At 38.8% G+C, this 13,622-nt stretch overlaps 1 protein-coding gene across 1 annotated transcript; it reads right to left on the bottom strand.

Annotated features, from left to right (window-relative positions):
* Positions 1-1,442: 1,442 nt before the first annotated feature.
* Positions 1,443-13,568, bottom strand: ccne1 (cyclin E1). Its single transcript, XM_023278416.3, has 12 exons — positions 13,254-13,568; positions 12,685-12,736; positions 12,374-12,461; positions 11,975-12,037; positions 11,512-11,678; positions 10,871-11,006; positions 7,493-7,639; positions 7,198-7,293; positions 5,218-5,352; positions 4,287-4,398; positions 4,022-4,179; positions 1,443-2,523 (listed from the first exon to the last, which is right to left on the bottom strand). The coding sequence occupies exons 2-12, from the start codon at positions 12,696-12,698 to the stop codon at positions 2,338-2,340; spliced, it is 1,302 nt and encodes a 433-aa protein (XP_023134184.1). The 5' UTR covers positions 12,699-12,736; positions 13,254-13,568; the 3' UTR covers positions 1,443-2,337.
* Positions 13,569-13,622: the final 54 nt, after the last annotated feature.

The following is a 13,622-nucleotide window of genomic DNA, read 5'->3' as shown; positions in this document are numbered from 1 at the left end:
AAAATCTCTGAGGAATGTTTCCAACACCTTGTTGAAATTTCATTGGTATTGGCACTGACTATATCCTGACAGTTATCATCCCTATTACGGATGGGAGTCAACAGTTAAACAGAGTGGAGCTGGAGTTCCACTGACTGATGATTTAAATCTACTACTTGGGAGGGAGCAATGCTAGTTTTAATTTACTTCATTTGCATTCCAGGATATTTAAAATGAACTTTTTCACTAAAATGCTATGCAGATTCTTGAATTTCAAATTTAATTACACACTAAGTATAGCTCACGTCAAAATTTATTATAAGCCGTACCCTGAAAAAGCAGAACTTACACCGTTTATCAAACTACAAACTTCCAGCAGTCGTTAAACTACTCATCTGCTCATCAGTGACATGCTGTTCTGTTGGAAAATGTAAACATATCTAAGCGAAAATCTGTGATATCTCATCAAAATTGTTTGGTCAGCTCATTTAAAATTTTGCCAAAAATAAATCGTTTTGAGCAGATCTTGCGACAAGGAAAAAAAAATCTGTGCTCCCCAGCACAACTAAGTAATGACTGACAACCAACAGTAGTGTGAAAAAAAGTTTCCAGGTGAGCTGCAGGCTGTGAGAAAAAAAACACACTTGATCAATAAAAAAAAATTCAGAATGATTCAAGAGAGATATACAGTGGAGCAAGTGACTGGAAGATAAATTCAACTAAACATCTATAGCACATGAAGCCCTTTTTTTCAGTTTCCCTGTGGACACTTAGAAAAATGTTCAACATGTGGATCCCAGGTTTTTCTTTTTTTGTAAAATAAAATAGAGAAATTCAATTTTTCATTTTTTTCCTTATAAAAAAATAAAATTATGGCATCTGGGTCAAACTGCACAGAACGCATTTTTGAGTTCTCTTGACTTCTCGCCTTGGTTGTGCCATTTCCACTGAAGTGCAGGATTTTATAATGCATTGAAAAAGGAGTATAAACAAAAGTTTAAAAAAAAGCCCAGAAACTGTTTGGGGTTCAGGGGATTAACACTGCTGGCAGACTGTCAGTGTCTCAACATGAGTTTTCTCACACTAGTGTTTACTGTAGGGTTACTGTACTGATTGCTTTTTAGATCAAAGCTTAAAAGGCTTAGAAAATAATTCAAAATTGAACTAAAGGTGAGTTTTTGTTCAGGCCGCACAATCTTAACATGTTTCAGTATTTCAGTTACTATTGCTATATACACTGAGAATGCAATCAAACTGACAGCATCACACTGACACCTAGTGGAATAAAGCCTTTGTATGTCCACGATTCCTTAAGGAGTAAAAAACAGTACATGAGCTAGTTATACTCATGTTAAATATCAACATAAACAGGATTCAATGAAAACATTTGTCAAAATAGTCTTGTGCGCTTTCATTTTTAAAAGGCTAATCTAGAAAATACCATTCTTTAAAACTTTCATTAATGGAAAATATGTAGCAGCATTTTATTTAAAACAATCAAATAGAAATCTTACATTTTGGTGGTAGGCAAACAATCTGCCCACTGGGATAGAAATAAAAGTTAAATACAATCAATATTTTAGCTTCTGAAGCCTGGCTGGTTCACTTGTCCATTGAGGTAGCCAAGCTACTGGTCCACAAGCAAAACATGGCCTGGTTTGTCCAATAAAATGGCTAGAACCAAAAAACAAGAGCAACACACTATTTCATGCACACAGATACACACATACTTCCCATCATGCAAAGCCCACTTTATAGCAGCAAATAGAGCCAAAAATGACTCTAGAAATAGTTTTTGGGCAAATGAGGCCACTAACAGATTAAAAAACACATCACTGTTAAAACAAACACACACAGACTAGATCAAGTAGAGACTCCGTAAAATGTCCACTCAGTTTGGTCTCTGCATAGAGGATAAAAATGGCAGCCACAAACTGCAGGTGTGGTTGGTAATTAATGCAAACATTTGGGTGCAATGCTATTGGGAAACAAAATCTCCTCAAGGGCTATCCCATTCCAACAGCCCTTTGCTTGTGTGTTCATCCAAACCCGAAGGTTAAATATGTTAGATTCCTGTGAGGATCTGGGCGAAACCAATGTGTCTCAGTGTTTCCCAAAATTAAAGTCTGTGTGTGCACCAAATACAAAGACATTAAAAAGCATCTGGATCCAAATAATCAGCATGACTTTGAAAAAAGAAAACACAACTTCCATCTGATGAAAATCCAACTTGTGCATATGCACTGGAGAGGTGTCGCTGTTCTGAGTCAACACATCAGAGGTTCCTTTCATCCACGTAGAGCTAAATGGCAAGAATTAATTATGATCTGCCTTTGTCCTGTCAGTTTCAGTGTACTGCTACTGGGGAAGGTTCCTTAGTGGAGATGGAGTACGCATCCTTGGTCTGATTTTCAGTACTGCAGCATCCATTCGAACCAACTCTTCAGTTTTCTCACTGCTCAGAGGTGGAGTCAGGACGCCTGAAGGGACAGGACAGTTGCCATGACGCTCCAACTCCACATCCTGGTAAGAGTAGGCCTTGTCCTGTACACAACAGAAACACACATGAAGTCATCTGAATGCAGAATTTTGTGGTGTCACAACTGGAAGCAGATCAGGTTCACTGTCCAAATTATGCCAGCATTGTTGGACTGCATGATATATTGTTTCAGAATTGACAATGCAATATGCACGTGCAGTAGCCATACTGCAGAAAGTGCAATGTGCACCTTTGTATGCTGCTTAATACGAAAAGAATATTTGCGCAGTCGTCATTTTCCATGACTAATCTACAATGACTTTTTTTTTTCACTTTACTAGACAGTTCGTTGACATCCAGGCATGACATGCAGTCTCAGCATGTGAACAACAAAATGCAGTAGAACCATTCAAGATTGAAAAGGAAAATTTGGTTGTAAAAAGAAATCCAACATTAGTTCTAAAATATTTGGGCTACTGAAAGGATGATGCTGTTCAAAGAGGCGTACTTTGTCAGAAGTGTCTTGAAACTGTTGCCATTTAAATCAACACAAAGCTCTGTATGTCTATATCTGACTGTCATCTAGAGTAAAAAAAAAATCTATATTTAGGATGCAAGTGTTATAGAGAAATCACTGACACATAAACTTCTAAAAAAAAAAAAAAGATCCAGTCACTTGACACGTGGTATCTAACACCATGACATACCACCTGTTGCAATCCTGGAGTTGAAGGAAAAATGCAGGTCACAAGTTGAACCAGAGTTATAAGTGAAGTAATATGCAGCTAAAACAGACAATAGAGGCCTACATAAGTTCAACTGTCTGTTTTATTAATGAGGACACCCAACTAAAAAGTTGCTGTTCGCAAACTGCATTTTTCCCAGATGTTCATACAGGTGAGAAAATAGCAGCAGGGATGAGAGAAACTTGAGGTCTAGATGAGAGACATTAGGCCTGTATACAATGCAATGAATACTTTAAAGGCTGCTGTCCTGAAAAAGTGGATCAGGCTACAGTGCTTTGGCCAAACATCTTACAGTTAAGTTGTACACATGCTAGATTTATTAGGCTGTTTTTCACATTGCAATATATATTGCATAAAAACAAATCATCACAATGTCTGTTTTTTTTTTCGTGCAGCCCTGCAGTATACTGTGAAAATTTAAAGTTACACTGTGAATTGATGACAGTCCTGATATTAGAAAACATGATAATCTTTGCCTATTTTTTGATGTGAAATTTTCAATAATAGATATGAATGAAGATTTTCCTGGAGCTTATGTAACATTTACTGCAGAAAATATCCAAAGTTGAATATGTTTACACATCTTGTGTTGAGGGAAATCTCTGTAGAACTCTCATCATAGCCCTAAAAGCGACACAGTGTTGCATGTGGTTGGGTGAAGTTGTAGGTTAAATGCACATTTTAAAACATATTCCTTTAGATGGTAGAGTTCAGAGACTTAAAATTTGATTTCAAGTCGTTACTTTTAACAGTAACATATTTTCCCCCATGATTATTCCAGCTTTCTATCTCCTCTGATTGTAATACTTTTTCTTACCAGCCATGTAAGATAGGGAGCGTGGGTCTGGATGTTGTGCATGTCCTCTGCTGGGATTCCTGTGAATGTTTTCATAGAGGACCCGCCAAATTCTCGCAGCGCCATGGCAAATGGCACCATCCACCGGACACACTCTTCCACCTCAACCCTCTTCAGAGCTGCATGGAGAGAGAGATTATGAGCAAAATGATGGCAACACAATGCTCATGCTATCAGGAACAAATACAGCAAAAATTAAAAACTGCTGCTTCTTGTTTTTACTTACCTGAGACATTTTCCACCAGCTCTACAGAGGAGAAATGAAACAGTGCTGAAGCAGCAAGGATGCCATTGGAAAACTCAAGACAACGTATATCTAGCATACACAGGTCCAACAACTAGAAAAAACAAAGAAAATCAATCATCAGTCCACAATACTCCACATATGTAAGGAAAAGAAGAGTCTGCTTCAAAAACAACAAAGCATGATTTAAGGTCAAACACATATACATAACAGATTGGTACCTACAGAAACACTGTGAGACAAACTTTTCTGAAAAATGTATATTTTTCTCCATTCAGACAACCTGTTCGCAATCGGTTAATTTTGTGCGGAAAACGAGTGAAATGCTGCGTTAAACGTTTGTTTGTGTGGACGAGTTTGAAGCAGAAAGTCTGAGTTAACAAAGAAAGTTGAAAACCACCTTCACACCTGATAACTCTGACTGAGGTTTTAGTTTTTGTCGAGCCGAATCATACAAAGACAGCCTAACTATGTCAAAGTGCCTTTGTAGTTCAGCCTCTGATCTGCTAAACCAACACCATAAACACTAGAAAAGCTGCGCCGATTAAAATAGAAGTGTTCCGTTAAATTTAAAATCCCCTTAAAACTTATTGATTATAGGTCTAGGTCTGTATAGGATGAAGTCTGGGTCTGCGCCGGATCATGGTTACTCGACAAAGTTACACTGCACAACTGTAAGCAGCATCAAAATAACATCTTAGCAGAGTTACGGTATTCAATATTAGAAATAGTTTAACAACATTTCTAATACGGCATATTGCAGCAGCTAGTTTATCATCTTGTGTCATTTCCAGCCAGAAGAAACCTATTGGTCAAATAAATTAACTATAAATCAAACTTTGGCATGTGTATGAATAATTCTGGGCTTCACTATCTAAAAAATTAGCAATGAAAAAGCACACATGCAACATACCTCTGCAATCTGTGTGAAGGTAGCCTGAGGGTATCGGGGGATGAGCAGCTCATCCGTCTCTTTCAGGTAGGCCACCTGCATATAAACATTGAGCCAGGAGATGGGAGTCTGAGGGCTGAGAATCCAATTCAGCTCCTTTGTTAGAAGAGGGAGAAAGAGCAGACAAGAGAAGTGTTGGAGAAGAAAAACCAACAACAACAGCTCAACTTCTTACAAGCAAAATTTAAATCTAAAAATTGAAATTCAAGAGTTTATACAGTTTCAAGGTTGTGACAACAGCATAATGACACTTGGACATTTCAGGGAACAAAGCAAACAGGAAACAACATTTACGGTCTGCTAGCACCCCGTAAAGTTAAGCCCTCACAAGCTTGAAGATACTTAGTGAAAGACCTGTTAGAACATGGATTACATGATGTGTCAGGTTGTGGAAATATTATGTAAAAATAATGATTGCCAGAAATCATCTCCAAACACATTTATATATGCTCCTTTTACATTTACTGTATATTTTACATTAATTTCCCTTGAAAGATCAAATAAAAGTCAAAAAGTCAGTTTTTGTAATCACCACAGTGGCCGACTGACACCCTGCAGGAAGGAAATGAGGCCACATCAGATGTACTTTGAGGGCTTTTACTACAGACTGTTCTAAATCTTTGAGAGACCTCTTCACTTCTTATTTGTCATTAACACTGGTCTTAATATTTGTCTGCACACTGTTTGCCACGCCTCCAAGGAAATAGTTTTTATCAAGTGCCGTGATAAAGTTCTCGACCCTCTGATTTCTTCTATTTTTGTGCATGTATCAGACTAAACTGTGTCAGATCTTCTAGGAAACAGTCAGGCCCTGTAGACCAACATAGTCTTTTGTAGAATGCTGTACATTAACAGGACTACAATCTTCCCAACAATTCACCTTTTGTCTCATCCGTCCATACAACATTTTCTCTGAAGGTTTGAGGGTCATCAGTGTGTTGTGGCAAAATTCAGATGAGCTTTAATGTTCTTCTGGTTTGGCAGTGGTTTCCGCCTCATGAACACTGACCTTTAGTAAAATCAAAGAGGTTTGCAGTTCTTTGTGACTTCCTGGATGAGTCATTTCCATGCTCTTGAGGACGTTTTGAAAGAAAAATCGTCCCTATTTGCTGAGTAAGTCTCTTCACTGTGAGTCCCAGGGCCTTAGAAGTAGCTTTGTAATCGCTCCCAGACTGATGTATTTTAATTATCCTCCATCTTGTCTCTTTTGGAGTTTCTTTTGATTTTGGCAGCGTGCTACCGGTTTTAGCCAACTTCATGTTTCTGAAAATGGTCTCATTAAGTGAAGATTTGATTTAACGAGGCGGGTCGTAATAAGGCATGATTGTATCTCATCCAGCTGCTGCCAGTTATCAATATAGTTTGACAGTTTGTAGATCTATTAACTAAGAGGAGAATACTTTTTCACACAAAATTGACAGTTATAATTTGAAACTTATTCCGTTTACTGAGGTTGCATTTGTTTAGTATTACATGTTATTTTGTTAGAGTTATTTATATTAAATGCTGCTTAAGGATGTGACACAGTATGCGATACATGCAAAAGAATATAAATAAACAGCTGGGTGTCTAATACTCTTTTTCACAGCACTGTACATAAAAATAAAGCTTGAAAGTATGCCATTTTAATTATCAGCATCAGTCCAGTGTTGACATCTGAAGTGTGTGTCTGCTTTGTGAGTGCCGGCTGTCTCTAAGAGGACCATCCCGATGAGCCGTCATAGTGAAACAATGAGATGAATCCTATAGTAACATGCTACTGTATAGTTTTTTTTGAATTGGGCATTACAGTACCCACTGCCTCCTAATTCACAAAAGACAAATCTGAGTGCCCACTGCTAATATTCTACTGTGACACACGCTATGCCACAGCATGGGTATGTGTATAAATGCAGAACAGTTCATACCAATGTGTCACGGACTAGTGTGTGTGTTCTTTACCTTCATAATAATGACTTCCATTGAAAGGATCTCATCTTCTGTGCAGACTTCATCAGTAACATAGGCAAACTGGTGGACCTTGGGAGGATACATCTCCTAGGGGAAGCAAAGATACAGAAAACAAGCACTTTAATAACAGATTATACACTGAATACATTGTGAAATAATGCAGAAAAGGGAAATGCAATTAAGATTATACATCTTAAAAAAAGCACACAACAAAAACAAAGAAGGAACAACAATCAGGTATTTTGATCATTCACTTCTATGTCCTGTACAATCCAAACCATCTCACCTCTACTTTGGCAGCAATGAAAAGACAGGTGATGCCTATGAGTTGAAGCGTGGATTTAAAGACGTTTCTCTGTGTTGCCATGAAGCGATCAAAGTAGTCCTGAGCGAGGTGATATGTCTCCCTGTGCAGTTTGTACACCTCACTCACCTACAACAAGCACGCAAACAGAACATTATTTCACTACTGTGACCTCCCAGGATCTCAAACCATATCTACTGAAAATTTACTTATGTGAATGTGGACATCAAATAAGATAAAAAGTTTGGAATAATGTTGAAATAATATGTATTCCTCAAGTTAAGCTTCCCTCATGGCAATGCTTTGTTGCTTTCAATTTAACAGAGATGTCAAGTGAGAAGCTGGTTGGACTGACAAGGTTGATATAACTTCAACAAAGTTTAGTCCAAGTGGCAATAAAGGAATAACTGTGCAGGACAAAGCTTCACCCTGGAAGTCAGCGAGTCGACACCCCTCAGTTGACAGAGATTCTGCAAGTTGGGCAGTCTTTTATCTTGGTCAGTCACTGTGCAGCTTTCAAAAATGCACAGGGATGAAATTTCCATAAGGAATTACAATCCTATATTTTTTTTCCCATATTCTACCGGGGATGGTGTACAAATGAGCACATGCAGAGGTGGTGAATTGTTGAGAGAAGCTGAAACCAGAGATATAGCAAGCAACTGGTAACCTAGGTTAGCTATAACCATGTCTCAGAAGAAATATCCAGTACGAAAACATTTAAATCTATTAACGCACAACCCTAACTTTGCATGGACCAATTTGCTTAGCTAACACGGTAAACCATTTGAGACAGGTACACTTATATCAGTCATTTCATGGTGGGCAAAGCTGCAAATGTATTTTTTTTAAACAAATGAATTTTTTTAAAGATTAAGAACTAAAATTAAATGAATGAAGCAAAACGAAAGTCTTTTAGAGGTTGATTTAAACAGCAAAAAATGTGTGCGGCATGTTTCATTACTGCAACAAATGTGGTTGTTTGACATTATATGTCAACAATTCAGACAGGCTATAAATCAAATTCGCATCATTTGCAGCTGTGCTTTATTGATTTTTAAATGCTCAAAAACATAACCAATGTAGCTTTTGACTGCTAATGAGGTCAAAATTGTCACTGAAATGCATGCCAATGGATTTTTAATTTCCAGATAGCCTATTTTTTTTTTTTTTTTTTTTTTTTAAAAAGGAGCAAACAGTTACATTTTTGTATTGAACAGCATCTGATGCGAGTGATGAAATTGTGTTGGGTACAGTACTAGGACAGTGTACATTTCAGAGCTTGAACTGAACTGTTACAAACTGTGGGACAAACTATGCTTTTTTTTGCACCTGTTTATGCACATGTTTGTGGGTGTGTGGTAAATCCCTCTTTGCTTCCTAGAAGCGCCAGTTGGCTGCGCGTATAAAGTGTATGAAGTGCAAGTTGCGGTGATTACAGTATTAATGAATAAATCGTGAAATTTCAGCAGCAGTGCTCAGAATTAAATGATGGTATGATATATAAAGAACAAGCAGTTGTTTCAACTGACAGGTGTGCTTTATCTATAACAGACCTCACACTTGTATCTGTCTGATAAATTTCTCCATTACTGACACACAGCACTTACAGTTAATGGCAGCTTTTTTTTTTTTTTTTTTTTAATAACTTATGAGGAACCGAAATCAAAAGGCGCAAACAGATAATGATTATACATTATATCCATTTCAAAAATTGGAAAACTTGTAGCCGCTCATTTTTCACCTTCAGTGCAATAATGTTATAAAACTGTGTTTTTCAACTGCCAAGACACTAAACGTCACTTATTTTCTTTTGCACATTGATAGATTTGCCTTTTTTTGGTTAAATCATCACACAATTGCAATGATCATTAAAAATTAATTTAGCTGAAATTTCAACCATTTTAATTACTGACTAAGCATTTGAATTACTTCTTTCAAACAAATAATTTGTAATGTCAGTGTCAAGCAGTGTCAGTCATTACAGCAAGTGATATTGCAAAACAATGTCAGAATTTACGTATTTGTTAGCTGAGACCCAAAACTATATTGTATTTAAGAAACTGACTTAATTTTGAGAATTTTATGTTTTCACACCCAATATTCTTCGTATTTTCAGATTATTTTTTGCAATTTGTTCTTGAAAAGGGACAATTGCAAAATATTTAAATGAAGTGAATATTAGGGCACCAGATAATGTGTATATATGTGGAGGTATCCATATTACCTTCTAAAATGCAGTCTTTTGTCAGCATTTTACTGTATTTTATTGTCAGAATTGACGCAGACAGTCCCCACTGCCACTCCCTGTTACATTACAATCGGTCGGCCCTGTGGGATGCTTTAGCCGATTCCTGCTTCCTCTTTGTCCTACGGTTTCGCACACAGGTGTTTCTATAGTTTGAGGCTCGCCAGGTAGACCGAGTCACTGTGTCTGGTGTTCTATTTTAGCTTTATTATAATTTGAGTACAAGTTGAACAGTGCCTATATCAGTGACATTTGTTCATGCTGCTTTATCAGTCATTTTTTTTTTTTACCAATAGCCTATTAGGGACAATAGTAAATTAAAAAGTGTGTGGGTTTGCTTAAGTAAGAACCCAGAGGTAGCCTTAAATAAATAGCTGGGTCTCAGAAACATGGGTCTCCAACAAGCAGTTGAATTGTTTTCCGTATTTAACATGTCTTTTTGTATGTTGTAATGTTCTTTACTGGCACTTCATTGATGTTGTTACCTACTGGTAATGGTGTTTCCTTTACTTGCTAACCTGCAATACCCTGGCTGTTTCCTGCACATATAGTACCATCCAATCTCATTTGATATGCCAGTTGTAAGTAATTCTGAAGTTTAGACAATGTGTAGGCAAAATCATTTGGACCACCAGGTCACATCTGGTTTGGGGAGGGCTCAACATGCTGTTTCAGCAGGGAGGGGTAGGCCACTAGCCCCCAGTAATTAAGAAGGCAATGTTGACCAGTCAGTAAAAAAACAATGCTAGTCTGTGCTGTCAGCTCCACACCCACTGTCCATGCACATTCTCAGCCTTTTTGTTGTACTAAATGGAAAGAGGTAGAGCGGGAAACCAATTACAGGTGTGTTTTTCTTTACAATTTGTTCCTGTCAGATTGAACAGAGATCACGGTGTCACAGCATCCTCTTCATATCAGCAAAACAAAGAAGCTCAATGGTTACACTTACTATTGTGGAACCAAAGGCAACCCAAAAAATTCTGGTGCAACAAAATTACATGTTGGTCCACATAATGGAAAGGTCATGCACAGTAGAGCAACTCGTGTGAAAAGTTACTCTGGAGCCCAAAGCCCTAATCACGATTTTTATTTGTTTAAGAAGTACTACAAACCTCCATGAGCCAGTCCAGGAGAATTGCCCTCATCTTGGGCTGCAGATGAGGATGTTTTTCCATCATGTGGACGTCCCTGGTGTAGGTCTTATCCTTCTCCAGCATGTTGTTCCACACCACATCCTTACTGGCCCAGCTGACAGATGGACACATTGGTAAAAATTTAAGAATTCAACTCTGGACTGTCTCTCTCTTGTTGTGCAACATGTGCAAAACTAAACCACTTAAATATGAAGCATGATTTTCCTTGGACAACTTTATTAACATGAAAACTAGCTGTGAAAGAAGACCTATAAGCTAAGCCCCAGTTTGTTTCTGTATTAAGTACATGTGGGTGGCAAATTTAAGGAAAACCAATAAGGGTGCATCACTGCTCTTTGTCACAGATTTGTCAAGTCTCTGGAATTCTGCTGGAAAGATAAACAGCATTCTCCCTTACAGTATGTCCTTATTTTGATTTTAATAATAGAGGACAGGGTTGTCTAACATATCACCTCAAAATTCCTCATCAGCGGTGAAATGTTTCCAAAAGATTAGGCTTTAAATTGCCACTAATCATCATGTGCTTTGAAAAAGCACAGACGGCAACAGAATATGGAGCCTAAACTGACAAGGGTCAACCACACAACAACAGTACTCACCACAGTGCAGGGAGTGGAGCACAATGTACAGGGGTTACAAATATGTTGTTAAAGATGTAGTGAGGGAAGCCCGCGTTCAACAGGGAAACTGGTTGGTACTCTTCCTGATCAGGCGTGGGGATCCACCTGTGTGGACTTGTGTAACCAGCATTGGGACTCCACCCCACCTTCACAGAAAAAAAGAGAAAAGCACAAATATGAGAAAAAAAATTTGAGACTGACACAGTAAAGAAATGTGTTACGTTGAGGCCAACAGTCCAGTAAAATGACAACAAATAAAGCCTGAAAACAGATCAGCAAATATATACTCGACAAGTTACAACTTATATACTAGCATTGCTGCATTTAATAGAATACAGATCAAGTGGTGAGATTCAGTGTAAACAATGGATCTATTAACAGAACTGAAACACTGAAAGAGGCACATGTTTTGACACCAGTGCAGAAAGATGTTAAAGCTCACCTCACGGTCACGCTGCTTCTTCTTCGTCACCTCTGCTACTTCTTCATCCAGATCTTGTAAATGCTGAGGATCAAGGGTGAGAAAAAATGTTATTCTCTATGTGAATCAGTTTAACACGGTACAGAGCTGGTTCCATCAGACTGATTTCCACTTGTTTCTCTACAGCACATTAGAACCTGTGAAAGGTAGAAGCTGAATCTAGTCTTGGGAGTGCTTTGCTTTGTGAGCACCAAAAAAAAGTAAATAAAACTATAGTCACAGCCAATACAATACCAGCTGCATCTATCAGTAATACCTGTATATAATCAAGGGAAACACACTGCTACTTGGCTTATTCAGGAGCTGAAAATGTATTCAGAGCAGTCATAAACTAGCCTGCAAGCCTTTTAGGCTACTTACAATGGCAACATCTGCCTTCCTCTTTCTAGGTCGGACTGTGTTTTCCTTGGGCGCCTCGGGAGCGACAGATTTCGGTTCTGTCTCTTCCCTGCAACACAGGACAAAACGTGGCTGTAAGTCTGGGGTGTCAACATACAACATATCAACGATGTTGGAGAAACATGATGTTAAGTATAGGACAACTTATTGCCCTACACCAACAGGCTAACTAGCCGGATGGCTAAAGCTCCATCAACCCAACTTTCCTTTCTGCCGTCACACACTTTGATTGACGCGTTTGCTAGAGCCATGAACACTGTAGAGAAACTCACCGTTGTCCTCGCATTATACTCTTGAGGGGTGGATGCCGCTTTCTGAGCAAACCTATGAATGAGAAATATTATATTTGTGTGCTTAAAATAACACATTCATACACTCCCAACCCCCACTCTCAACTCCCTCCTCCTGACAAAGCCCAGCTCAGCCTGGCGCGGGGAAATGGGTTCAGTACGCAATGTTAAAAGTCGCCAAAAAGTACCTCATCATTCAGGGATATTTACGAAAACAGGCAGGGGCATACATCAGACACTGTATAATCGGATAAACGTCGTTACATTGCGTATTTATGAGAGGAACCTTGTTATTTCCCTCCACTAACTTTGGACAGCTGGCTTGCCACATAATGGCCGAACGACCCAGCAGGGACGCCTCTCAGTTCACAGTTTAACATCGATAACACGGAGCACACAAACAACATCCAGCATCCACACTTCACCTGCGTTAGCCTCATTACAACATGTTGCAGTTTAGCTAGCATTTCGGTCAGTTTAGCTAGGACGCCAAAGTTCAAACTAGCCGAACACGACTAACCCCGTACAATGACAAAGTTGCAACCACTCACCTCAAGATTCTGCTCTTTAAGTTCACGCCTATCCACGTCTGGGAAATAAATATGTGCTCAAAGTGGACAGATTCGGAGCTGAGGTGTATGTCGAGGCCGGGCTAGTTCCTCTGAGCTGGCGCCTTGAACAGAACAGATGAGTGGAAGCATCAACGTCAGGGAGGAGCAGCTTTAACTTGGCGCTAAACCTCCGACCTCACCGCCCCTTTATGCGATAATTTCAACTCTCTTTTTCGACAGTGATAACACCCGTAGAGTGCACGGAACACGTATATTCAGCGCAGATAGTTGAAACAGTGCTGAAAAATAGGAAAATGAAGTTTAGCCGGCAGACAGGAGGTGTGGCTGCGGCGGTGACAGCTGCGGGGG

Source organism: Amphiprion ocellaris, chromosome 1, assembly GCF_022539595.1.
Source record: "Amphiprion ocellaris isolate individual 3 ecotype Okinawa chromosome 1, ASM2253959v1, whole genome shotgun sequence".
In the NCBI taxonomy this organism is placed as follows: Eukaryota; Metazoa; Chordata; class Actinopteri; family Pomacentridae; genus Amphiprion; species Amphiprion ocellaris.
This window is presented reverse-complemented; position numbering and strand designations above follow the sequence as displayed.